We start from the raw sequence: 27,914 nt of genomic DNA on the forward strand, positions 1-27,914 counted from the left end.
ACCTCACGGCGGCAGAAAACCCAAACCCAGACGAACAGGTGCAAGGTGAATAGAAACAAATGAATCACGGCACAGAAGAGGTCCTAGAAGAGGCCCTTGGGAGGAGGTGGCATTGGGAAGATTGGGGACATCACCCCTGCCTTACAGCTGTAACCCCCGGCGCGGCAGGGAAGGCGCATGTGCTCCGGCCTGTGCCGTCCACGCACGCGAGCTCAGGGGCGGCGGCCCCCTGGAACGGGGTCCCCCGTGACTGCGACGACGGGTGCGAGGGGCCGACGGGCGCTCCTTGTACGCTCGGTGATTCGCTCACTGCTCGTTCCTTCACTCACAAAGCCACTTAACCAATATCCTCAGAGCCCTGCTTGTGTGCCGGGGCCTCTGGAGACAGAAGGGGTCCCTACGGCTCAGGGCTGGTTCTCACCCTCGGGAGTCAGATCATAGGGTCCTAGGGAAGAAGGTGGGTGCGGTGCCCGACAACCTGGACAGAGCAGGTGCCAGAGCAGCTCCCCGGGAGGTGTGGAAGCCTGGAGACTGGAGAGATAATGCCGAAGAGCAAAAGTAATGAAAAATAAAAAGATGCCTATCATGAAACGCCAGAGATTCCTTAGGCCTGGAGTCAAGACACTGTTGTGTGTTGGACAAGAAGACAGGCGAGAGTTTGAAGACGTTGCCCGAGTGCATGAGTGATAAGCGATGGAGCGAGTCTGGAGGGAGCTGAAATTTCTGGAGGCAGATGCACAGGAAGAGAGAAGAAGGGGAGGAGGGGGAGGGGGAGGGGGGAAGAGGGGGAGGAGGTGGAGGAGGTGGAGGAGGAGGGGGATGGGGGAGGAGAAGGGGGGAGGAGGGGGAAGACGAGGAGGACGAGGGGGAGGAGGAGGAGGGGAAGGGAAGGAGGAGGAGGGGGAGAAGCAGGAGGGGGAGGAGGAGGGGGAGGAGGAGGATGGAGAGAAGGGAGAGGGGGAAGAGGAGGGGGAGGACGAGGAGGAGGGGGAGAACGAGGAGGAGAAGGAGGGGGAGGATGGAGAGGAGGGGGGAGGAGGATGGAGAGAAGGGGGAGGACGAAGGGGAGGAGGGGGAAGACAAGGGGGACGAGGGGGAGGAGGAAGGGGTGGGGGAGGGGAGGAGGGGAGGGGAACGACCGGAGACCAACCAGTGAAACGCACCATGTGATTACTAGGATGCGGGGAGGAGACGCTCCGAGCACAGAGCCTCGGGCGGCCCGCGTGGGGCGGGGAGGCCGCAGCTGGATGCCCGGCCACGGCACTCGTTCCTCCGTCGGCCTCACTGCCCCCCATCCCTTGGCAGTCGCTTCTCAAAACCTGCATCCCCGCTGTCGTGGTCCCCGCCACCATTTGTCTCCCCCCGGTAAAGGCGACGGCCCGAGCCGGCCCTTCCCGTGCCCTCGCCCTCGGGTCTTGCCACCCGGCAGCCACAGGGATTCGCCCCACGGGTGAGTCAGGTCGGGTTGCTCCGCCGCCTGAATTCGCGATGGCTCCTCCCTGCATCCAGAGTAAAGTCTCAAGTCTTCTCCGTGGTCTACAGATTTCTACACGACCCGTTCCCTCCCCATCTCTCTGGTGGTAAAGAAAATACTTGTCTCTGTCTACTCGTGTATCGTCTGCTCCCGGCAGCCACGCGCTGTGAACTCCAAAAGGACAGAGACGGGCTTAGGCACGAGAGGCCGTGGAGCCGGCGCTTAGAACGTCTGCCGCGTGGCCGGTACTCAATGAATATCGGCAAATGAATGAACGTACGAAGGAATACATTTGCGGATCATCCCAGATCTCAGCAAAATATTCCCCGTGCAGCCCTTTCCACATCAGTGAGCCACTAAGGCGGCGCCCTGCTCTCTGCACACCTCCGCAGATGGATACTGGATTAAACTGCGTGACAGTGTCCCCGAAACACTCCACGGGCTTCTTGGAGGGAGAGGGATAAAAATAAGAAGTTGTCATTACACCATTAGTGTTATCACTACCAGTTTGGCTGTGGCTGTTTTGACTACTAATAGCCTGGGATCCTGTTGTTCTCATTCCCGGGGTCCCCCGATCCTCGTCTTTCTTTTCCCTATTTCCTCCCACCTCCACCCTGCTTTGCGCACGGCCTGGGGAACGCCGCAAGGTGGACGGCATGAGAGGGCCATTCACGTCATCCTCAATCCACCACAATAAAGCTCTGCAGCATCCCCCTCCCAGCCTCCTTCAGCTGAGTTGAGAGAGGAAGAGGGAGCCAGAGCACCAGCCCTGGGGGAAGGAGAAGCTCGGCGGTCAGGCCATCAGGGTTACACGCCGAGCTCGCTCACTTACAGAGTGACCTCCCTCACCTGTCTTCCCACCGACGAAGGTGGGATGTTACCTACGCCTTCCTCCTAGGAATGGTGTGAGGCTTAAAAATGCCACAAATTAAAAAAAAAAATGCAACAAATATAAGTACACGGTACAATTAAATGTACGTTAAGATAAATAAAAACAAATAAATACGAACACGACCACACTAAGGGCGCACGGCCCCTGGCACCTAGGGAAGCGCCCTATAAATCTCATCCACTGTTACCTCCTGACTCCTCCGCCCGCGTCCGCGCAGCCGCCTTCTAGCTGGGCCAGACCACCTCCTGCTCTTTTTTTTTTTTTTTCCTCCTGCTCTTTTATACGTCTCTGCTTTATTCACGTCTTCTCTTTGCAGAGGATGTCAGGAGGGAGCACATTATTAAATAAATTTTTAATAGATGCATATTATATACACGGGAATGTATACACATAAATCATGTGTGTACAGCGCTATGAATTCTCACAAAGCAAACACACCCGTGTGCTGCCATCCGGATCAAGAAACAGAGTATTATAAACACCTCCAGAAATCTCTCCCGTCTCCTGTCAGTCCCTTACTCTTCCCCCCCAAAGGTTAATGCCCTCCGAGCTTCTAGAACAACGCATCTGTCTTTACGGTTTTGGCCTGTATCGAACCGGCATCACACGGCGTGCATCCCCTTTTGTGTCCGGCTTCTTTGACCCAATGCTACGTTCATAAGATGCTTCCGTGTGGTGGACAGGAGGGTAGTTGACTTTCTCCCATTCCTGAGCTGCAGCCTGTCATACGGATGCATGATAATTTATTCATCCGTTTACTCGTTCATGGGCAACTAGGGCTACCTCCATGTAGAGGCCGTTTTGAATAAAGCTGCTCTAAGATAAGCATTCGCGTCTTTGGGGGAACATGGGTTACGTTTCTGTGGGGCACGTTCCCAAGAATTGTAATTTCTGGGTCACAGGACAAGGACGGATTGAGTTTTTAGTAGATACTGCCAACAAGAGAGTTTCCCAAAGTGGCCGTGCTAATTTGCTCTCCCACAAGCAAAGCATGCGAGTTTCCAGGGTTCCACACCATCACTGCTTGATACGGTCAGGGTTCCTCATTTGAACCAGACCGACGGCTGTTCTGGAATACTGAAGTGGGACTTTATTTTTTATTTTTTTTAAGATTTTATTTATTTATTCATAGAGACAGAGAGAGAGAGGCAGAGACACAGGCGGAGGGAGAAGCAGGCTCCCTGCAGGGAGCCCGACGTGGGACTCGATCCCAGGTCTCCAGGATCACGCCGGGGGCTGAAGGCAGCGCTAAACCACTGAGTCACCCAGGCTGCCCTGAAGTGGGACTTTAATTTACATTTTCTGAGGGCCAGAAAAGCTAATCGGCCTTTCAAATGTTTATCTGCCATTTTGATATTCTTATTTGTGAAGTGCCTGTTCATGTCTTTTACCCATTTTCTGGTCTTGTCCGCCTTTTTCTTGTTGGTTGTAGGAGTTACGTATTTTGCACAAGGTCAGGTACATGTATCTGAAGAAGAAATTTATTATTTATTTATTTATATATTTATTATTTATTTATTTATTTCTACTCTGCAGCTTGCATTTTCATTCTGTGAATAGCAGTGTCTGATGAACAGAAATTCTTAATTTTAATGTGTTCCATGCAGCGATCCTTTTCCTTACATTTCGTGCTTTTTGTATCCTACTGAATAAATACCAACCTACCCAAAAGTCATGAGATGGTCTGCTGCTGTCTTATTTTTAAGAAGTTTTGTTTTGTGTTACCTTCCACCAAGAGAATATTATTCTTCCTCAGATATTTTTTTTTCTATGACTCCTCTACCTCACCCGCCTGAGTGACTTATTTCCTTCCCGAATCTCCATAATGGTGTGCCTTATTTTCATTATCTCTATTATATTACATATTACCCTGACTCTTGTGTATTTCTCTGCCCTTCGTCTCTATCTCGCCCCTACACTCCATTCAACAGATTATCTAAATTCCTCATGGTCTTCTCACTCAGCTCTGGTCATGAGGCCTGCTACGTGACTCTAAAATTGGTCTGTCTCTCAACCCCAACTGATACCTTTATGGCCTGAATCTGTGAGTGCTGCCTCTGGGTGCTGCAATTGCCCCTCACTGGTCACCCACCACCAATCTACCCTTGTCTAATTAATTGACCACCAGACAGCCAGAGATCTTCCAAAATACCAATCTCTTCATGCTACCTCCTTTTCAAAAACGCTTCCACGGTGCCCATTACCCTCAAATTCATGTTCAAGTCATTAACGTGATGCAGAGGCCTTCCAGGATCTGGAGGATCATTTCGTCTTTTCCACCGTTGGTGTCTCTGCTTGAATCTCTTAACACATTTTCATTTCCTTGAGTGCTTTTATTTTTTTAATTTTTAATTCTTAAAAAAAAATGTTAAACGTCTTTTTTTTTTTTTTCTTTTTAAGTGCTCCTTTATAAAGACTCTCTCTGCCTCCGTATCCATGCTCCTGCCTCCTCTTCATCTTCCAGGTCTCATCCTCTACATCTTCTCTGATTCCTTAGTAGGTTAAGTCTCAACACCGTCTGGTACCAAGAAGCCCTCAGAATTTTTCTACACTACAATTCTTTATGCCTATTATTGTTTGTTTAAGCCCACCTTCTCTGATACAGTGTGTATTTTCTAGGGACAAAAACTGTGTCTGTCTAGAGCACCACTATACCCTTATGCTTGGTTGGATGCCAACGTGGGTTCCTACAAAATATGTCTATCTATACAGATATGTCGGTATCTCCGTAGATGTCTACATGTACACATGTACTTGCTGTAATGAGTTGAACTGATTGGTGCCCGTAGGCTCAGGCGTTCGCACTGGATCTGGCACACAGTCATGCTCAATTAAGGGTGGTGGTTGGTGGTTCCCTGTCTTTATAATGAAAAGGACTGAAAGACCACCTACTTCAATTACCCAACCCAGCGGAACGATGATTAAATAATCTCTCTAACATTTCCACCAGATGTCATTTACTTCTAACTCTGCTAACGGAGAGTCACTACATACCTCAGCAGGCCACTGCAGGTTTGGGCATGAACGTGCCCTGGAAGTTTATACTGAGTTTGAACTGAGGGGTCTATTTCATCTCAGCTAAGAGCTGGGATCCTTGTCATTTCCTGCAAGCAGATCAGCTTTGGCTCATTTTATCCACATTAATGAATTTGACTAACTTTTCTGCAAGACAGCCTCTGGGGTATCTGCAGCCAAATCCTATTGTACCAAGTCAACTCTCTTAAGCTATCCATCATAAGACACCCTTCTTTGGATGCACTGTAATTTCTTAGCACCCCTCTTGAAGTGGGATGCCCAGACTTGGACCCGAGTTTCCAGGTGTGCTCTGACCAATCTAGACTGGGACAAGTGAGCCACCTCCTTTTTGGTGGAAAACATACTTCTAGTAACGTAACCAATGGTGGACCTGGCTTTTGGGAGACTGAGACTTATACCAAAATTGCTTATTGAGAAAAAGATTTCAAAATAAGATGTGAAAGTGAATACTTAGAATGAAAAAAGTTGGGGACATAGGAGGTGGGGGAGCCGTGGACCTCAAGCTTCATTAGCTTCATGGTAAATCAGCCTCTAAATGTCCCTAAGATCTTAATAACTTCCTGGAAACATCTTGTTAATCCCTTCTAAATTTACTCCAATTATAACTCACAGGTCTCTCCTCTGCCAACATTCACAGCAGGGTTAGCAAGTGTAGGCTGGAGCCAAGCTTCCCGGACTCAAACATCGCTCTCGCTTCACAAGGTCACCACAGGTATCCCAGGAACTGATAAGTTGAAAATCTTGGCACGCCCAAGGCAGATCTGTCTCTCTTATCTACTTTCTTATCAGGTGATTACCAAACCCACTGTCCACCCTCTTCTCCACTAAAGGGGGCAGGGTTATTCTTCCTGTGTTTGAGGTTTTGTTTTGTTGTGTTTTCTTTTAACGCTAAACCACTTTCCTGGTCTGAATTTCCTAGAGGGCTTTTCGTTCAGTGCTCCCGAGTGACATCCCCTAGCCCTCCCTGCACCATCTTCCAACCATCTTCTATAACAGGAGCGTGAATCAAAGGGTTGCCAAGGAACTGGGATATAAAAGTCATATTAGGCTCTGCTTAGCTCCACCTGCCAATCTCAACTCCACTTTCCTCCCACTGACATTCAGAATCACCTTTCTCAGATACCTTTCTAGAAGGTCACATTTTCAGTCTGCTCAAAGTTAAAGCATGCCATTTTTTTTTTCTGACTATAAAGTTAATACACGATCGTTGTAGAAAAGTTAGAAAAAGAACTGGGAGCCTAAAATAAATCATCTGCAACCTCACCAGCCAGAGGTAACCTCTTTTAACATCTCGGCATCTTTCCTTGCAATATTATTTTCCCTTATCCTTTCATGTTGTTAAGATCATGCCACACATTTGGTCAGAAACTATCCATCTTGGGGGCACCTGGGTGGCTCAGGGGTTGAGCGTCTGCCATTGACTTAGGGTGTGACCCTGGGGTCCTGGAATCGAGTCCCACATCGGGCTCCCCGCAGGGAGCCTGCTTCTCCCTCTGCCTGTGTCTCTGCCTCTCTCTGTGTATCTCTCATGAATAAATAAATAAAATAAGTATAATAATATATAAGTATAATAACTATAATAAATAATAATAATAAAGAAACTATCCATTTTTAAATGAACACTAGATCAGGTTGTTTTCATATATTCTTGAAAATTCTTATATATAACCTTTCGTACCTGCCTCATATGACATTGTAGGCATGTGACATAATTTGCACAGTCTCCTCAGGTGGAAAAATAAGATCCTTACTCTTATTTTTTGGCTATTACAAATCATTCTTTTTAAAACAGCACTATCTGTACTCAAAGCCTTGTATGTTTTCTCCTATAAAATCCTCACTTCTTTTTTTTTTTTTTAACTCCTCACTTCTTTATGATGAATTAATAAGGGTAAAATTACTATTTGGAAGAGTCTATTTTCCTTAAGGTCATACGTATATAGGAAGCACCTAACATGGACCTGACATAAAAAAGACATTAGGCCAATACACCTGTTAATATATCTACCAACAAAGTCATCCCATAATTGTTGCATCCCTGCTCGCAGCGTCTGGCTACCTGTCTCAGCCAGCACGGAGCGTTCTCATTCGTGCGCTCTGCTGAAAGCACACACACAGACACAAACACGTATGTGTGGGTATAAATATATTAAAGACCACAGATGATTAACGAATAAGGAGAAAGGAGGTTACCCAGAACCCAACGATGCTGTAAAATGCTCTCTAGTTCTTAGAATTCAAATAACACCTGCCAAAATACATTGAAAATCAAACACAATAATATAGGAAATTCGGACGGTAAGATATGAAACTTTAATATATATTAGGTCTGGAGCATCTATAAATAACACTGTTTAGACGTTTTCATCAAAATAATCGGATAAAGCTCACATTCTCATACTTTATATCTGAAAACTAATTAATAACCATGAGTTTAGTGTCCTGTATATGTTAAAATTTTGAAAAGGCATCATACCCTGTCTTAATTTCCCCATTCCTGGTTTCTATCAGGTTTTCTGTCTTTCTTCTTCTTCGTTCTCTCGCCACATGATGCCTCCTCAATATCCCGAGTCTCTCCCCGCACCCACCCTCCGGGCCCACATTTCCGCGGGCATCCTACCTTGAAGGTGCAGTTTGCTCTCCGTGCTTTGCAGAAGGACGGAACTCACAGAGTCCAGATTGTCGTAGCTGTTACAGCCCAGAGGCCCGGTGCGCGTCTCTGTGACCTGAGTGGACACCAGGGGGGACAGGTGTGAGACAGAAGCCCTGGTCAGACACTTGTGAGACGGGGCCCCGCGGAGTCAGCCCTCAGCAGAGCAGAGCCAGCAGAGAAGGTCTCCTGGCCCGAGCCCATGGCCTCTTCCCGGGCACCTGGCCTGTGCCAAGGCCACACGTGAGCCACCACCAAACAGACGCCGGGAGGGCAGGGCAGTCAAGTCCACAGACTGGAGCCGCTCCCTGGCTCTCACCCCGTAAGGTCACTCTATGTAGCGTATGAATTAATGAGCTGAAGCGGAGGAGGATCCGCGTTCAAGCCTAACGGAGCCATGAGTTTGCTGTGTGACCTAAGGAAGTCCCCAACTTCTCTGAGCTTCTGTGTGACCTGAAGCTTCATAAATCCTGCCCAGGAAAGCTGAGCAGTGAGACATGATGGGTGGAGGTGCCTGACATATGTTCCAACACGGGCGTCGTGTTCCCCGAATCTCTATATAATCTGTCACTAGTACATATGCATTATTTGGCAAGAACAGTAAAATTAGGCCCATTTTCTGAAAGCCATTTTATAACCATAAAGTAAGCTTGGTTTAGGGTGAAAAGAGGTCTCTCATCCCTCTCACCTTTACTTCCCACCACTTTATACAATCAAATATTGCGCAGTTTTGAGGTTTGCATCCAACTATAACGATACAGCACCAGTTGTTGCATGACCCGCACGATGGCCATGGAGACTCTCCATGCCAGCTGAGCCTTCCTCCCACTGTGAACCCTTTTGCATCCGTAACTTTTCCTTTCTCGGCCTCAAAATCCCATCTACAGAGCACTCCTACCCACCTCAACAGGTAAAGAGATCACAGTTCTGGAGCGGTTAGCACGTCGGAAACAGTATATAGATGGAGGATTCGGAGGTTTTGTTTTTTTGAACAATTTATTCTTTTTTTTTTCTTTTTTTGAACAAAGTAATGCCATAATTGTTACTGAACGAGGCTCAAAACTACCCTTTCGTTTTGCTAAGGATATCCTGGGAAAGGAAGCTATGGACGGGCAGACGATCCTCACCGGGGCCAGCGGCTAGTCTTAAACAAAGCTGGCAGCGAGACAGTTCTAGCCAGCGGGGTCTGGGGGTGGTGGCAAGAACTGGCAAGAAAAATCCACGTCCCACACCGAGTGCGGAAGACACTGGTAGGGGAAGAGTGGCTCCTCGAGTGGCCTCTGTGCAATTTCTCTGGGCCATTCCTTGCAAGGAGGCAGGCTGCACTTCCAGGAGGCACAAAAGAAGATTATCTTCTGACAGAGCTTCGATATCTCAATTCCCCATCCCATCCGAGGGGGAGAGAACCATTTGGTGATAATGAAAACCAGGCCTTCGCTTCACTCGGACTCTGATGGCTTCATAAAGATCTGTCTCCCTGCGCAGAGTTCCCTAACAACATAATCCCCCCAATAGAGGCGATTCTTCTTGGATAAGCTGGCTCTTTGTTTGTCCATCTGATTTATTGCTCTCCTTCCTCCCTCCTCCTAGGTAACTCCCTCCCACATCTGTCCTCCTCCCTTGGTCAATCTCTAGCTCACCTGCTGGAGTCGGCCTCACCCTCCACCCCCGGTCCCAGCCACACACAGACTTCTCCCCTAGAGATATTTTTTGCAAGTCTTAACAGAAGGGTAGGTCTGTACTTAATTCAGAAGAAATTAGATCGAAGATTGAGGAGTAGCAGGCAGGTATAATCGGGTTTCAGAAAATGTGAGATGCAAAAACTCCGCACTGAGACCGTGAGAAAAACTAATCCTTTGTATCAAAAATTCCTCCCTCGTCCTCTTTAGAGAGGTAATCCCTGAATTTATTGCATTTAAAATAGAACCTTTTTTTTTTTTTTTTTAAGTGTCTGTGCTCCAAGGCACTGAATTGAAAGTCTAGAGCTGCTCTCCTCAGTGTGGCTATTTAAGTGAAAATTAATTAAGATGAAAGAAGCTTGCCTACTTCGCTCCTCGGTAGCCACATTTCTGGGGCTCCATGACCCCATGTGACCAAGGTCAGCTGTCTCGCCACGGATGTAGGGCGCGGCCACCATCTTGAGGCCTCTACTGGATGAGGTCGTTGCAGGGAGCATGGGCCCGCACATGGCAGGCGGCCCCTTTTTTGTACAGAAGACTTCAATTGGCGCGCAGCCGAGCGCACTTATCTGCGCACCGTCCGCGGCTGATTTCTGTGTTACGGCTGCAGAGTTGAGTTGGGGCGACCTTGACCGCACGACCTACAAAGCCTAAAATTCTTATCATCTGGCCTTTACAGAAATAGCGGACCCCTGGTTCAGCAAGTAGAATTCTAGTCTCTGCTACGGCATGCTGGCTGTAGAACTCTGAACAAAAAAGTCGTTAGCTCTTGGACCTCAGTTTCCCTATCTGTAAAATGGGAGGCAGTGAGTAATGCGATGCAGAACACAAGAGTTTATTTATTTATTTATTTATTTATTTTTTTGAGAACACAAGAGTTTAAAAATTGCTCATCTAGGCTTCAGTAATCCGCCTCTTGCTAGCTCTATGTCCTTGCAAAAATCACTTACCCACTGTCACCTCAGTTTTGTCTTTGTTTTACCTGGAAAGGGAGCCTAAAATATCATGCACACAGGAGAACCTTAAGCGTGAAATGAGAGGATTGTTGATAATTATGCCACGACCACAGCCAGGGCTGCCCCAGCAAATCGGTACATGTGGTCACCCTACAACGGGGCTCAGGATCTTACAGGGCCTTTGACGGCACAAGTCAGCGCGGTTGGCAGGGGACACTGTTGCGTTAGCTCCGTGGGTATGAAGCCAGGGACTGTATCTGCCTGTCGGCTCTCAGAATACCGGGCCCCTGCAGTGTTGTCTGAAGAACTGTCCACCCCATCCACCCGCAAGCCTACCTTGATTGCTCCAGTTGATATCTGGATCTCATGGAGCCTCCTCATGGTGCCATCACGGTCGACAAAGTAGGATGATGCAAGCTGGTGCAGAGCTTCAACACTTTGGGTGGCATTCCCTGACTTCCTGTCGAGGCGACTTTTGTCCATGTACATGGTCAAGGCCTCCTCCCCTGCATGGAAAAGGAAAGAAGTTCAGGGAGCCTGTCGAGCTTTGGGGTGGGAGGAAAGGCTCCAGGGCCTGGATGCCGACAATAACCCGGATAGAGAGCAAAAACCACATGCCTAAAAGAGGGAAAAAACTCAACTGTCCGATCAGTGAAGCCAGACACCACCGACGTCAGCCAGTGCCCTCCCCTGTACAAAGCCCAGTGCCTGGCACACCGCAGATAGTAAATAGTTAATCCATTGTGTTTTCCAGTTCCCTCAGTCAATATGCTCATTACCTACAGGATCCAAGCACTGTGGGTCTGTGAGTACGAGGCTCAGACAGGAAGCAGCGTCTGCTGGGGAGGGAGGGAGGGTGGCGGGAAAGTCAGGTGTAGGGAGGAGGTCGGAGAGGAAGAAGGAGAGTGTGGGGTGGGGAAATGGAGCAAGCAATGAATGTACAGACCCACGTATTTCATTCCATTAAGTTTTCCTTCGTGACACGTGCATAGGTTACTAACAGCGCTAACCTCTGGCCCTTTCACTCGGGTAACCAGGTGTGGCATCATTCTGGAAGGAAAGGAGGGTCCAGAAAGGCCTGCTAAACAGTTATGACCTGCGTACATCTGGGTTCCCTCCTCGCAACTGTGACCTTGGGGATGTTTCTTGACCTCTGTGTTCCTCAGTTTATTCACTAACAAAATAGGGGGTGGGTGGGATGACACCTACTCCATGGAGCGATTCTGAGGGATTCAATTCATTAGTACTTGTCCAGTCCTTATAGCAGGGTCTGGTTTGTTGCCACAGTCAAAGGCGTTCGAGTCGTGGCAAAAAGCCACATCTGGAGCAAGCGTGCCCCGTCTACACTAGCTGTGTGAACACTTACCCTCACTCACCCTCCCCATGCTTCAGTTTCTCCATGTGCAAAGCTGAGGCCAAGGTTGTCCCGGGGTTAAATTCGCCTGGACCTGAAGAACCTGAAGCCTGCCTGGCACACACAGGGCAGTTCACTGCCCACCACTTGATAACTGTAAATACCAAATGTTCGAGATGCATCCTTCTGTCCACTCAAGCCAAGAAAATAGGAGAGTCAGAGAACAGCACTGTCAATACTGTCTGAGGGCAAGAGCCTGATACCTAAGATCACCGAGATTTCTTCCGAAAGCTGATTATGTTTGGAGTTGGAGAGAAAAATACATCTATTTTTTTGCTTCTGGGAGGAAAGTGATTACCCTAGGCAGAGTGCACAGCCCCGACCACAGGCTCATCCCTGTGCCTCGGGCGCGTCCATGGCTGCTTCTAGAGCACAGCTCCACTGCCGTTCAGTTTCGCACGTGCGGCCTCCCGTCCACCTGTTCACTGCCATCTCCCTCCATGAGCTCCAGCCAAGCCATCTCTGGTGTCTCCGGGATGGATTCTTGCTGATTTTCCTCCCCCGGGATCTCCTCAAACGTTTCTCTCCACTGAGACTGCAATTGTGTCCCTCTCCCATCTGACCACTGAAATCCTATCCGGCGTTTGTCACTTTCTCTGGCCCTTCCTCCTTGGTCCTGGACCTGCCGTAGTCCTATACACTCCTCACAGCCCAGTCCCCATCATCTATCTGGAGAGCTTCTCCTGCCATGCCCTCACCCCAAGGAATCGCCTTTCCTCTGTGAGTCTCTACCTCGTCCACTCAACTGAGCTCAGCACACCTGCATTGAGGAGCCTGGCAGGCACTGCAGTGACAAATGAATGACAACATATTGTCCCTGTTTCAGAGTCACTGAGTGACGACAAGTATGCTACCCTGTGGGAGGGCTACCGGCCAAGTGTGTCTATCGGGCGCTTGAAATGAGTGGAGTCCAAACTGAGACGCGCTGCAGGTGTGAACCGCACGGTAGATTGCCAAAATCCGAAAATGTAAAACATGATATAAAATACTTCATTGGTAGCTTGTCCTATTGATTACACACGGACATGATAGTATTTTGGATACATTGGGTTAAATATAATACATTGTTAACACTGATTCTCCTTTTTTTTCTTTTTACTTTCAGAGATGTGGTTGTGAGAACGTCTAAGATGGCGTATGTGGCGCACAATCCTATTTCTATCGGGCAATGCTGGTGCAGGGACACAGAGATGAGAGAGGATGGATAGCAAAGGTAGAAGGACACAGAGAGAGGATGTCGCCCAGAGGAAAGGGGGCCTGCATCCCTGTCGGGAATACAAGTCACTGATGCTCTGGTCTCTCAGCTGCATCCCTGCCACTCTCTCTCTAGGTATGCTCGATCCTGCATAAATGCACCCTGTTTTCTCATGGTGGCGACTCTTCTTTCTTTCTTTTTTCCTCCTGGCTAATGTCTACTCTTCCCTCAGACATCACCTAAGACAACACCCCCTCTAGGAAGCCTTCCTGGAATCCCCCCACTCTTTACTTAAACTAGATTAAAAACTCTATCTAACCAGGTGTTCCCTGTCTCCTTTATTTCTCCAAAGGATCATGTCCCACATTTCCTGGCACTTGCTTGCTTAATAGCCCGTCTCCCTCTAGAGGAGAATCGCTATGAGGTCAGGGAGGGTGTAAAAGGCTTTCCTCATTTCATAGTCATTGCCTCGCAAGACAGGGACTAGTATCACGTGCCTAGCAGATGATCGGAATATTTGTGGATGAATGGATACATAGTATAGGAAGTGATCCAACTCGACTGTGTTCATTGAGTGACACACCTGCTTCAAGTACTAGACTAAAATCTCCTGATGAGAAGATTTATCTTCATCAAAATTAACCTTTGGGTCCCACACACCTAGACGTGAGTCGAGAGGAAGACACTCATGTTTGCACTTTCCCATGAAGTCTCACTGGTAATGCAGGAGGACATGATCTTCCATCCTTCAGGATCCACAATGACCTAAATAGAGTTGGCTTAAAAATGACTTTAGATACAATTAAGACAATGAATTCCAGGAGGGTGCGTGATGGCCTAGTGGAGCAAGGACTCTACGGATTCATTTTTAATGTTCCCAATGCTTCACCAAGGTCAGAAGGAGAGATGTTCAGTTATCATGGAATGGATGAATGGTTGGGCGAAGGGATGGGTGAATGGAGAGGTGAACGTATGGGCAAACAGACAGGTGAACAGATGGGCGAATGGATGGATGAATGGATGGGTGATCAGATGAGCAAACGGATGAGCAAATGGATGAATGAATGGATGGGCAAATGGATGAGTGAATAGATGGATGAATGGAGGGGCAAAGGGATGGGTGAATGGATGGACAAACAGATGGGTGAACGGATGGGCGAACGGATGAGCAAATGGATGGATGAACAGATGGGTGAATGGATGGGTGAACAGATGGATAAATGGATGGACGAATGGATGGGTGATCAGATGAGCAAATGGATGAGCAAATGGATGGGCAAATGGATGAGTGAATAGATGGATGAATGGAGGGGCAAAGGGATGGGTGAACGGATAGGTGAATGGATGGGCAAAGGGATGGTTGAATGGATGGGCGAACGGATGAGCAAATGGATGGATGAACAGATTGGTGAACGGATGGGCAAACAGATAGGTGAACAGATGAGTGAAAGGATGGGTGAACAGATGGATGAACGGATGGGTGAATGGATGGGCGAATGGATGGATGAACGGATGGGTGATCAGATGAGCAAATGGATGAGTAAATGGATGAATGAATGGATGGGCAAATGGATGAGTGAATAGATGGATGAATGGAGGGATGAAGGGATGGGTGAATGGATAGGTGAATGGATGGGCAAAGGGATGGCTGAATGGATGGAAGAACGGATGGATGAACAGATGGATGAATGGATGGATGAATGGATGGGTGAATGGATGGGCAAACGGATGGGTGAATGGAGGGGTGAACAGATGGGTGAACAGATGAATTAATGGAGGGGTGAAGGGATGGGTGGATGTATGGGTGAACGGATGGGTGAACGGATGGGCAAAGGGATGGGCAAAGGGATGGGTGAACAGAGGGGTGAACAGATGGGCGAACCGATGGGTGAACCGATGGATGAATGGATGGCTAGATGGATAGATGATTGGATGGATAGATGAATAGATAGATGGACCAAGTGGTAAATTATTCAATATGTGAATCTACTAGATGTTAGAGCTACAAAGCAGAGGAAATAAATATTCCAAGTGTCAGCGCAGGCTCTCCATGGGGCTCACGAAAAGAGAAGGTGGAACAAGCACAAGTCCCTTCGGACTGAAAACTGGCAGAAGCAAGCCTTAGATCAAGAGGGGTTAATGGGCTTCTTGCTGCATTATTAAGACTTAATTTCTTGTTTATTAAGAGAATGTTCTGTTTAGAGTTGCTTTCCCATTTGGGCATTCCTGCAAATTGCCTCTTCACCCCACATAGGCCTTTCCTCCATCTCTGTCCTCCAGGGTATTCGCCTCACTGTCTGCACCACTTCTTTCAGAGGCGAACAGAGTGGGACTCAGACACGCAGGGGATGGGGATGAGGTGGGAGCCGATCCTTTTACCTGGTGAGTGTAGAAGGGATACTGCTCCAGGATAGGGGGAGGGGTGCCGGATTTGGGGCCTCTGAGGCATCCCCCATCCCTTCCTTCGGTGTTTGACTTTATTCTCAACCTTTCTCTCAGCCCGGGGCAGCTTTCTCAAAACACAGGGTGGGGGAATAATGAATTTACACACAAACGTACACAAGTACAAACACACCAGCCCTCGTGCATAAAAAGACATTCATGTAATTTCCACATATTCACAACATGTGCAGCCTGACACACACACACACACACACACACACACACAATCGTACATCACATCTATATGCATGAGTCCAGTGGGTGTGCACGTGTGCACTGCATACGCATGTACACACTCTGAGAACGGATGAACTGACGTCCGGTCTAGGCAGGCGTCGCACATCTGTCTGTGCAGGGAGGCATGTACTCCCAGGCAGGCCGACCTCATCATACGCATCACACAGAATGGCCGGGTTCCGAGCTCTTTCCCTCAGAGGGACAGGGGAAATGGCCGTCCCTCTATCCCTGCGTGTCATTCCAAACCCATAATTTCTCCCCTTACCGCCTCCTGTGATAAGAATCATTTGCATCCAGTACATATGGGGTCTAAGCAATTTCACAAAAACACTCGAGGAGCCCCCGGAAATGGCAGGTGTCGGCCCTCCCGCCAGCTGCATTTCCTCTTTCTCGCTGCCCTTCCTTCCTCTTCCCTCTCCCTCAGGAGCCAAATAAATGCATTTACTTGTTCTCCATGTGACAGTTTAGGATCATCTTCTGTTGTTGGAGCACGCCCTCAGGAACGCACCTGACACCTCGAACAGCTCATCAGAGCATTTCTTCTAAATGAACATGCTGTTCTTAGGAAAAATTACATTGAATAGCATTTTCTGCACCTTCTTGCATTTAGGCAGGACCATGGACACCCAGACAGGAAAGTGAATTGCTCAATGTCTCCTATTCACCTAGTGAGTGGTAGCAACTGGCCGGAATCCCAAACCCCCAAGCTCCTTAGCCCCATGAAATTATAATAATTATCGTACGAATAATAAAACACCTCCAATGGTAACAACAATCTGTTTGGTGCCAAACACTGGGCTCAGCACCTTTAATGCCTCATTTTATTTAATTGTCATGACGTGCATGTCTATTTATAAAAGAGGAAACCAAGACCTGGAGTAGGTGACACAACACTGGAGACAGGACTAGAACCAACTCCAGAGCCCACCCTTCCGTTCACTATAATTTACCCCTTCCCTGCCCTCCCTTTGCATGAGGAGGCTCCTAAGGAACATTTTTCCATGATTGAGCAAGTAAAAACATGACGTAGGAAGGACCTCATGCAGTGTCTGGCACCCTGTGCTCAGACGACAGTAAATCTTTTCCCCTTCCTGCTCCCCACTCCCCAACGTTGAGGATTGGGGGAACATTAAGGGCTTGCTGTCCAACACTGGAACTCAATCCAAGGCTTTGCATATTTTAAAATGTTGTGCTGTAAAAACAGAAGAGGAACAAGGCTCTGTGAATAATTCACCACTCTGCCTTGGAGAAATTAAAAATATATTTCACAGCCAAAGAAAGGTCTTTGCTATTTGGTATTTCCAGGGACTCGGACAGAATGCAGCTTCTAATTGAAGAATGGAATATATATATATATATATATATATATATATATATATTATTTATTTATTTATTTATGTATTTATTTATTTATTGAAATGAAATGGAAGGTGGAGAAGTCCAAAGAGAAGGGGTACAGGTTAATGAAATGCTCAGTCCAGAAGTGATTTAGTTTTCACTTTACAATAGAATATAATTTATACTACATGATTTAACATTCAAAGTCCTGCTTAACTTTATGTTTGATTAGCAACAGGAGACAAATACACACTGGTTGGTTGATTTGGGAGTGGGTGGGTCGGGGGGCGGGGCAGTGAATGAGTTGGTTAAAGGGACACTGATGTTGAGTTAAAACAAAACAAAACAAAACAAAATGCAGGCTTTGTGGACAAAAAAAAAAAAAGGAAAAGAAAAAAAACGAAGTTAAAGACTTGGAGTAAACTGTGTTGTGTTGTGTTGTGTTTTTAATTTAAATAAACAGAACAAAGCCCAAACCAAAAGAAACCTTGGCTCTGTGCCTTGCTAATCACACGTCTTCTGACTTCTGGCTTTTCCTCTGCTGGACAAGGGAGATCATTTGACTCCACTTGCAGATTTTAAGGACTACGGGCAAACAATAAATGCCGGCATTTCTTATTGTGAGGACACATGAGTGTGCCCGACCGATTTCTCCTCCAACATTGCCCACATTGTCAGATTCCTAAACCTGGGCTTCCTCAAATGTACACTGCGTGCTCAGCCTGGAAAGCACTGCCACCTTCCTGGGGCCTCCTGCCCAGCTCAGGAGGGCTGTGTCCTCTGGCGTCTAGGCTCGTGGGGCTCACCCCTCCTCTGAAGGACGAGATGGGATGTTATGATCCAACCTCAGTCCACCCCCCTGCCTCCGTCCATACTCCAGCCTGGTTTAGCGGGCTAGGGCCCAATCTCAATCCCAACCTAGCAGCTGTGAGTGGGAGGAGGCGCGGTGCCCCACCACCGAAGAGCCTGTCTCCACATTTAGTGGACCTGGTCACTGGGGCAGCAAACCAATGTCCAAAGTGTTGAAGCTCACAATGTAAAGTGAAGCACAGAGGCAAGCACCATAAGTGTCAAAATACACTCGTTTCTACCAAATCCCCCCTTACAAAAACGTATTTCCTTGTTTTCTTCTCTCAGTCTCTCCTTACTCCCCTAAAGATTGGATGGACTTGCTGGGCAAGAATGCGTAAGGCCAAGCAGGATGGAGCAATTAGTCAGCTTTCCTATTAACCTACTCCGAACCCACATAAGATACAAACAATACCCTTACTTGTAAAATGATGACCTCAAGTTATCAGTCCCTCAAGCAGACTTAAGTAAACAAAGGCAATCCTCTAAACAGCATCTGAAGCTTAATTATTTCCCCAGATTAGACCACGTTCCAAGGGAACTAATACAATAATCAGATTAAGCATCCCTGACGAATTGAGCTAATTCCAAGGTGAAGCCACAAAAGTTAGTACTTCCACAAAAGTTAGTAAACTCAGGTTAGACTGAGTCCCAGAGACTGGAATCAAGTGCTCGGACGAGACCACAACAACCAAGACAACTTGGCTTACCTGGCAATATGTGCTTTGGAGTGACATTCAAAGGAGGAGATGCTGGTGTGGCTTTGATCCTCGGCCACCCCGCCCTCCCCTCCAACCCAGGCCCAAAGGCATGATAAGGCTCTGGCCCCAGTGGCTGCCAACCTACCTCCCAAGGTGGCAGAGATGAGGAGGTGGGTGCCGTACTTTTTGATGATGGTATCAATGAACTGCTGAGTGGTGGGTCTCCTGCCAAGCAGGCGGATGCTCCTTTGAAACTCTGGCATGAGGGGCACTGGGTGACGGACCAGGTCTCTCCTCTCGATGGCTGTGTTCCTCACCTTCCAACGGGCAAACTCCCTGGGTAAGAAAGATGAGAAAAATGCCTTAACTTACCACTTCTAAGCCCAAGGCAAAGTTCAGCCAACCATCCCACCTGGGCATCTTTCCACAAGGTAAGAGGGTGACAACAATTGTTTTTAATATGTGTCAAGTGATACTTAGATCAGGAGCCCTCTATTCTCTTCAGCCAACAAATATATACCGAGCACTGTTCTCACTACTGGGACATGGTAGTGAGCCAGGCAGACACACTCACACTCTCATGTTGCTCACAGAGCTTAAAAGTCATTGTTGCCCAGCTGCTTATGCACCTCTCTCACTAGACGGGGAATGATACCAGAGATGGAATCTTCCCAGGCACGCGGTGCCTGTTACCCTGGTAGGAAGCTTACAGATGCCAGCTGGATGAATAAGCACATGAGTACATGGAAGTATGGAAGGGTGGGAGGATGGAAAATGGAAGGAAGGAAGGAAGCTAAAATGGAAGGAAGGAAGGAAGGAAGGAAGGAAGGAAGGAAGGAAGGAAGGAAGGATTGGAGGATGGAAGGGAGGAAGGGAAGATGGAAGGAAGGGAGGGAGGAAGGACAGATTGGAGGATGGAAGGGAGGAAGGGAAGATGGAAGAAAGGGAGGAAGGAAGGATGGAAGAAGGATGGATGGAAGGACAGATGGGAAAATGGATGGGAGGATGGAAGGGAGGAAGAAAGGGAGGGAGGAAGGATGGAAGGAAGGATGGATGGATGGAAGGACAGATGGGAGGATGGAAGGGAGGAAGGGAAGATGGAAGGAAGGAAGGAAGGAAGGAAGGAAGGAAGGAAGGAAGGAAGGTTTGGAGGATGGAAGGGAGGAAGGGAAGAAGCAAGGAGGGAGGGAGGAAGGAAGGATGGAAGGAAGGATGAATGGAAGGATGGATGGGAGAATGGAAGGGAAGAAGGAAAGATGGAAGGAAAGAAAGGAGGAAAGATGGAAGGAAAGATGTATGGAAGGATGGATGGGAGGATGGAAAGGAGGAAGGAAAGGAGGAAGAGAGGATGGAAGGGAGGATAGAAGGATGGAATGGAGGATGGAAATATGGAAGGAAGAGAAGAAAGGAAGGAAGGAAGGAAAGAAGGAAGGAAGGAAGGAAGGGAGGGAGGGAGGGAGGGAGGAAGGGAGGGAGAAAAAGAAGGAGGATGGAAGGGAGGAAGGATGGAGGGAGAAGGAGCAGAGGAAGGCTGTTCACCGGGAGTCCCGGGCCCACAGCCCTCAGACAATCCGGAAACCAGCTAATTAGCCCAGAGCTGAGTGCTGCGCAGACTCTAAGAGGCACCCGGTGAGCATTTACCGTCGGAAGAAATCAAGCTACGAGGCGAAGACCCTGTGGGAGAATTTCCCTTCCCCGTCCACTCGGGGTGAAGACCGTGGGCTGGGAGCCCAGCTCGGCCTCCGTGCATCCTGCAGGCCATGTGGGGCTGTCCTGGGCAGGCCTGGCATCTCCTGATCGAGGAAATCCTGTCAGTCCCTCCTCCTCCTCCTCCTCCTCCTCCTCCTCTTCCTCAGTGCGCAGGTCACAGAATGGTGACACCTTGCAAGCTGCCAGGTCCCCATGGCCGTGACCAAGCAGTGGGCTCCGGGCCTCACGAATCCCCAGACGTGGAGACCCTTACAGGCTCGTGGGCCGCGCAGCAGGAGCGTGCCCCAAACGCGAAGAGAACCCCGTGGGCCCCGACAGGCCGCTGTCGCTTGGCTGCCATCTGTCCCCCCAGGGATGAAGCTCCTCCTGGAGCAACCAGCCCCCCGCCGGCCTGGGTGCCAAGGCCCCGGACTGGCAGCGGGGGAGCTCGGTGGATGGGCCGCGGGAGGCAGGGGCACGACGGCAGGTGGCCCCGGATGGGCCCCAAGGTCCCGCTGGGGAGTCTGACCCCGACGCCCGGGACAGGGCTTCTGGAGAAAATGCCTCGGAGCTGGAATAGGGTCGGGGTCCGTGGCCCCGTGGGGAGCCTGTGCCCGTCAGTCCTGCCGCCGGCGAGGCCAGGCCGTCAGAGCTGCACTCGGGTCAGCGCTGCACTCACCAGGCCACGGGTGGCGGGGGACGCTGCTGGGGATGCTGCCAGGGACTCAGGGTGGCGGGCATGACAAGCCGGGCCCTGCGTGTCGTGCGTCTGCAGGCCACAGGCAGAAACAGGGCGGGGGTGAGGTCTGGGAGGTGCCGAGCAGGAGGGGAGCTTGAGGAAGGTCTCCTGGGCCGACCAGACGGAGCCAGAGGGGCAGGGAGGGACGCGCTAGCCAGTGGAGGACACATGAGCGGTGCCCTCAGAACCCACACCCTGGCCTGCCCCGCCCTGGGCCACCAAGGCCGCTGCTTGAGCGTGGGCAGCCCGGGACCCAGCGGCTTGCGCCCAGCGGGTGGGACACGGAGGGATAGTGCTCCCTCCGGGGTGGGTCGCGGCGCACTGTGACTTGGGCTTTCTGTCTCTGTGTCTCTGTGTCTCTCTGCCGGGATGGGAGATGCCCTGCGGAGGGACCATGTAGCCAGGAGCCCGGGGAGGCCTCGGCCGGCAGCCTCGGAGGAGGAGGGACCTCAGAGGACCCGAGCCCCAGCCACGCAGGGGGAGGGGGAGGGCGGCCCACCCGGGGGGCCTGGGGCCCGCGAGCCACCGCCTGCGAGGGGAGGGCACCGCCGGCCCGAGGCGCCCCGTCCGCAGGAACCGCCTCAGTTAGTCATGCTGCTCGGAGCCGCGCGATGGGGCAACGCGCTCCTGGGCCCGAGATGACCCGCAGGAGGCCAGGGGGGCGCCAGACGCCTCGGAGCTCACCCCCGCCGCCGCTTACAGGACCACATACACATCACGGGATTACATGTGTGCGCGGAAAACACGCAGACGTCAGGATAACAGACAGATGTGTGACCACTCGGATCTAGGACTTAGGACCTTGGGTGACATCGTTTGTTCGTGTGCCTGTGACTACGTGCCTCACACTAAGCCGCGGTTACACACACGGACGTTAGGTAACATGTCGGAGGTCACACAGCTTAGTGAGCAGCAATGCTGGGGGCTGGGGGGTGCAGGAGGGCAGGGGGTGGGGCGGGGGGAGGTGAGGGGCTGGGGGGTGCAGGAGGGCAGGGGGGTGGGGGCGGGGGGTGCAGGAGGGCAGGGGGAGGTGAGGAGTGGGGGGTGCAGGAGAGCAGGGGGTGGGGGCCCGTCGGGGGTAAGGGCCAGGGGCGCACACTGAGGATGAGGCTGGTGAGAAAATCCTCAGGCCAAGGCTGCAGGACTCCTCCCAGTGCTGTCCTCCTCAGCAGCCCTCTGCTCCCCTGCACTCGCGCACACCCATGCACACACTCACGCACACGTGCACATGCACACATGGAAGACAAGGGCCTGTGGCAGGTGCTGGGCCCCGGGAAGGAAGCTGATGGCATCTGGTGCTCCCCAGCCCGGCTCGCCGGGGCCCAAGAAACCCTGAATCAGCCCCCACCTTGCCCCGGCTGAGCTGTACCTTCGGGAAGGCGTTTGCTCCCAGGGCGCCCGGGGAAGTGGGGGGTGGCGTTCGGGGCCCTGCCATCATCCCCCTGCTCGAGCCCTAGGAAGCGCTCTGGCTCTGGGGTCACAGGGAGGACCCGGCGATGGGCAGCCCGGACCCTCCTGACGTCCCCGAGGAGAGGGACCGGGCCATGCCCCGCACCGGGCGCAGAGGGCAACCGAAGGTGCCCAGGAAGCTCTTTGTCAACCGCAACGGGGTGGCTGTGGCAGCTGCAGGCTGCCCTTGGCGTTCTCCTCTCGTTATTACTTGCGGGCGCCACTCCCAGTGAGGTTCCAACTGCATAAAGTGCTTCCTTTTGTTTCCTCCCCTATGAGATGGAAGCTCAGTTTCCGGTCCCCGGGTTGCGAGGGGGCACCGTGGAGGTGCCGGGCCCAGGGAGGTGCTGGCCGCGTAGGCGTCTCCTCCAGCGTCTTCGAGGTGATGGGGGCCTCCCTGCCCTCTGCAGAAGCCGAGGGTCGCTTTACTCTTTAGAAGGTGTGTCTTGCAGCTTGTGGTTTGCTTTTGAAGTCGGTTCCCTGACCAGCTGGGACTCCGGAACCCGAGATCGAGATCTGAGCCGAGACCAGAAGTGTGGGTGCCTGACTGAGGAGGCACCCAGGCGCCCTTTGTTGCTTGCTTGTTTACCCGAATCTGATGTCGTAGCAGAAAGACTTGGAGGTGGTTTTCAAACACACATACCGTATAGACTTAGAAATACAGAAAAAAGGGAAAACTAAGGGGAAAAATATGTTATTTTGAAGTCCGGCTTGAATTCGCTCGGGAGCTTAACTCCGTAATGGCCTCATGACCCGGTGGAGCCGGGCTGCACAGGTCTCCGAGCTTCCCTGCAGCCGAAGGAAGGAAGGAACCTCAGCCAAGAGCCATCGTGCCGACAAGATAATAGGGCAGCTGTCCAAAGCTGTGGAAGAAACACGATCTCCAGAGGCTACGGGAGACCCAAGCACCTCCCACGGTGGCTGCTAAGGAGATGGGGTGCAGTCCATGCGGGCCGCGGAGCGCGTGCCCCGGGGAAGTGGCCCGGGGAGCAAGTCCGCGAGGCCCAAGCCCGCTACAGTCTACACGCGGGGCTGTCTGGGGTTCTGGCTCCGTCCTGGGGTCCGGGTCAGTGTCTAGACACCGTGCCCCCGATAAACATTTGTGGGTGGGATGACTGGTTACGCTGTTCACTCCTGGGGGACTGATCCCATTGGTTGTATTAATTAACGGTTGGGAAGTGGATTGCAAACAAGCCCCCGGGTGGGGTGTCTGGGTGGTGGGGCTGGAGGGACGGGGCGGCTGTTAGCAGCAGGTTGTCCCCAGGGAGAGCGAGCAGAGCAGACCACGGAGGGCGAGGAGGAGGAGGAGGAGGAGGAGGAGGAGAGGCACTGACCCGGGACAGGGTGGGGAGGGCGAGCGGCCTTCGTGGCCTTTGCGGCCTTTGCATCCTGCTGCTCCCCAGCGGCTCAGGGAAGGGGAACCCGGGGGCTAATGCGAAATGGAAATGATGCAGCTCACGGGCAAGGGTGTCCGAGACAGTCCCCAGTGGCCTCCATGCCCCGAACGGAAGCAGGGGGCAGTGGGGGAACTGGGGAGCTTGGGTGCCTCTCCCGGGGCAACTTGGGGCCAGGCGGAGGACGGGGGAGGAGGGGGGAGGAGCAGAAAAAAGTCTGAAAACATCACTGGGAAGAGCTTCACTCTAATGACCAGACACCGACTCAGCTGTGCAGATAGAAGAATCCTTCTTGCCCGTGCCCGGCTCCCTTCCTGCTCCCGGGGCGCGATGGCTGGAGGGGGAGGGGTGCCACTCTTGCTGCCCCAGCAGCCCAGGAGCCGCTCCGAGGGCTCTTCTGGGATAAGGTTCCGAGAAACCAGGAGAAGCGTGTCCTTGGGATGGGGCTACAGGCCTCTCACCGAGCAGAAACTCGAGAGCGAAGAATAGACCCCTAACTCTGGGGAACAAACAAGGGGTGGGGGGGGGTGACCGGGTGACGGGCACGGAGGGGGGCACTTGGCGGATGAGCACTGGGAGTTACTATATGTTGGCAAATTGAACTCCAATAAAAAAAAATATTAAAAAAAAAGAAACATAACAAGCACCCCAGGAATGGTGCAAATTGTTTTTTAAAAAATAAATGGACCGGGATCCCTGGGTGGCGCAGTGGTTTGGCACCTGCCTTTGGCCCGGGGCGCGATCCTGGAGACCCGGGATCGAGTCCCACATCGGGCTCCCTGCATGGAGCCTGCTTCTCCCTCTGCCTATGTCTCTGCCTCTCTCTCTCTCTCTGTGACTATCATAAAAAAAAAAAAAAAAAAAAATTAAAAAAAAATAAAAGTAAATGGACCACTTCCTGAAAAGCAAGTGGGGTACTTCGTGGAACCCCGTTACCGAGGGCCGGGGCGTGGTGGGGGGATGGGGATTCACCGGCTTTATGCTCTCCAGGCGCGTCGCCTATTTCCTGAGCTGCCCTCGACCGCCGGAGCCATCTCGCCGCCGAAACATCCCCAAACCTCACAACGGAACGGCTTTGGGAGCCACCGACCACGGATATTCCTGTCATTTCCCAAATGTGGCAAATAAAGGACAAGAGGGAAAGGATGTGCCCAAAGCCACACACCACTGGTGGCGGGAGAGATGCAAATCTGGGGTCTGCGATCTCAGACTCGGGGTCTTCTATCCTGACCCACGGCCCGGACCCATCGCCTCCACTGTGTGGGGTCTCGAGGGCTCTCGGTCCCTTACAAAGCTGTCACCCTACACCTCATCCTTCCAACGACCCGGAGGAGGGACAGTACTGCTTGCACCCCGGTGAGTCGGGGAGGTCGAGGCCCAGGCCGGGGACCCGGGGCCACGCCGCACACCCGTGCTGGGACAGAAAGGCCGGAGGCACGATTCTCTGCCTGGGTCCTCCCTCCCCCGCCCAATGTGGGGTCACCAGGCCAGGGGGAAGCTGTGGCACAGCGGGACGCGACACGGGAGCTCAGGCAGGAGCGAGCCACTCATTCCACTGGGCACCAGCACGGGGCCACGCAGCGGGCCCCTCCGGTAAGGAGCACAGGCCCGGGCGCCAAGCCCTGGCTCGGGGTGAGCACGCGGCCATCCGCCAGCCGGGGGGTCCTCTGCAAGCCCTCCCACCTCTCGGCCGGGGCCACAGGAATCCGAGGACTTACCTCGCAGGGCTGCTGGGGAGATTCGGCATAATGAACGCAATTAATCTGGCGGTAGTAGCTACTCAATAAATGTTAGCTATTCATCCTTTGGCGAGGCATTCAAAAAGGGGAGTTTGTCGCATAACACATAACTTTTAATGGATATTTTAAATGATCTTAATATGCTCACGGGCTCCAGGGATTATACAAACCGCATATAAATAAAATATTTAAAATTCTGTTTACTCAATTTGTCTCTCTGCTTATTTCCAAAGCATCTATTGTGAAAGCATGACTCATAACTAAATATAGATTAATAAAAGTTGGGAGCAGCAATTATTCTCCAATTATCATAAATCCCATTAAACATTGCAATTATACGAATTTTCTCTTTCAGTCCACAAAATCTGAGAGCTCCAAGGGCCCACGGAGGATGTCTTCGTGTACGGCCTTCAATCCGTGGATGGAAACGTGGAGAGCCTGAGAGGGGAGATCATTTTCCCAGGGACACACAGCTGGGAATAGCGGAGACCTTCAAATCCAGGTCTTGCACAGCCAGACCTCTGCTCACTTCCTCCCGGTCACGGTGCAGATTTTTACAGAAAAAAAAAAAAAAAAGAAAGAAAAAGAAAGAAACAAAAAACAACGACCAACCTCCCCGGCAAGTAATGCTGCATTTAATTGCCAATTGCCAGTTCAGATATTTTGGTGTCAGCAAGCCCGACGCCATCCCAGAGCCTTGCCCAGACCCACATGCCCAGCGAGGTCCTTCTTTTGTTTCCCTATAGAGGAAGCTTCCCTTTTCCGTCCTTATTTTAACCTGGTTGAGAAATACCCTTCGCTCCTCCTCATTCAGCACACGTTCACCGAGGTTCTGGCTCCACGTCAAGCACTGGGGATGAACCGAGTCCTCAAAAAAGGGTTTCGCTCACGGGCCAGCAAACTGTGACCCACAGACCGAAGCTGTCGCACTGCCTGTTTTGTGACTAAAATTTTATCGGAACACGGCGACGGCCACTCGTTTGTGAAACGTCTGTGGCTGCTTTCAGACAACGGGGACGGAAGTGAGTCGTCGCAACAGAGACCCCGGGGCCGCGAAGGTATTTACTGCGGGCCTTTGCAGGAGAAGTTGGCTGACCCGGATTTAACCCATCCATTTGGCCGTCGAGTAGCACATTTTTTAAGGAAATAATCAAGGAGGCCGGATCAAAGATTTATAGATTGAGCTGCTCCAAACAGATCAGTAAATTCTCTGTGTGTGTGTGTGTGTGTGTGTGTGTGGTGCATGCATCTATGTGTGTGTTTGACAAGATTCCCTTACCCTAAAAATACTTTTAGACTCCCGGGGCCAAAGCAAATTAGAAAACAAGGATGTTTTCTCACACACCCTGCTTGGAGCGCCACTAGACCTAAACAACGAAGTCATTATTTAAATACAAATTAGAGGGAACTGATTTTTTCTTTTTAATGCCCAGATTACACCTGAGTTATGAAAATAAACGTTTAAAGTGGAATTTACGATTTGACGCGTGAACAAGGTAACTGACTTGCGATATGCAATGATGAGAACGATAAACAGGCCCTCCGGGAGGGTCGCAGACAGGCCCACAGGACCGGCCGGGGAGGCAGGCCCACCGCGGGCGGCTCCAGGGTTGGAAGCCAAGCACGTGCAAGCCTGTGCAGACACGGCCCCCGGCGGGCCCCGCTCGGCTTCCTGGGTCCTGCTCTCCCACTTACTCGTCTGTGCCTCGCTTCTCTCCCTCTCTCTCTGTCTCTTGTTCATGCTCTCTCAAATAAATAAAATCTTTAAAAAAATGAGTGGGAAATATCAGAAAGGGAGACAGAACATGAGAGACTCCTAACTCTGGGAAACAAACTAGGGGTGGAGGAAGGGGAGGAGGGCGGGGGGTGGGGGTGACTGGGTGATGAGCACTGAGGGGGGCACTCGATGGGATGACCACTGGGTGTTATTCTGTATGTTGGCAAATTGAACACCAATAAAAAATAAATTTATAAAAAAAAAAAAAAGAAAAAAAAAAGAGCCATGGCTCCGAGGGCTCTAACTTGCAGATGCAGGGCTGAC

The 27,914-nt window shown here is 51.0% G+C and overlaps 1 protein-coding gene across 2 annotated transcripts in view; it reads right to left on the reverse strand.

Annotated features, from left to right (window-relative positions):
* BRINP1 (BMP/retinoic acid inducible neural specific 1) overlaps positions 1-27,914 on the reverse strand; it is a 167,624-nt gene that overhangs the window by 44,376 nt on the left and 95,334 nt on the right. For both annotated transcript variants that reach the window (XM_077913104.1, XM_077913103.1), the window contains 3 exons: positions 19,009-19,199; positions 11,024-11,193; positions 8,023-8,128 (listed from right to left, as the gene is read on the reverse strand). In XM_077913104.1, coding sequence (XP_077769230.1) covers positions 8,023-8,128; positions 11,024-11,193; positions 19,009-19,199 — 467 coding nt within the window. The remainder of the gene's footprint in view (positions 1-8,022; positions 8,129-11,023; positions 11,194-19,008; positions 19,200-27,914) is intronic.

This window comes from Canis aureus, chromosome 10, assembly GCF_053574225.1.
Source record: "Canis aureus isolate CA01 chromosome 10, VMU_Caureus_v.1.0, whole genome shotgun sequence".
Taxonomy (NCBI): domain Eukaryota; kingdom Metazoa; phylum Chordata; class Mammalia; order Carnivora; family Canidae; genus Canis; species Canis aureus.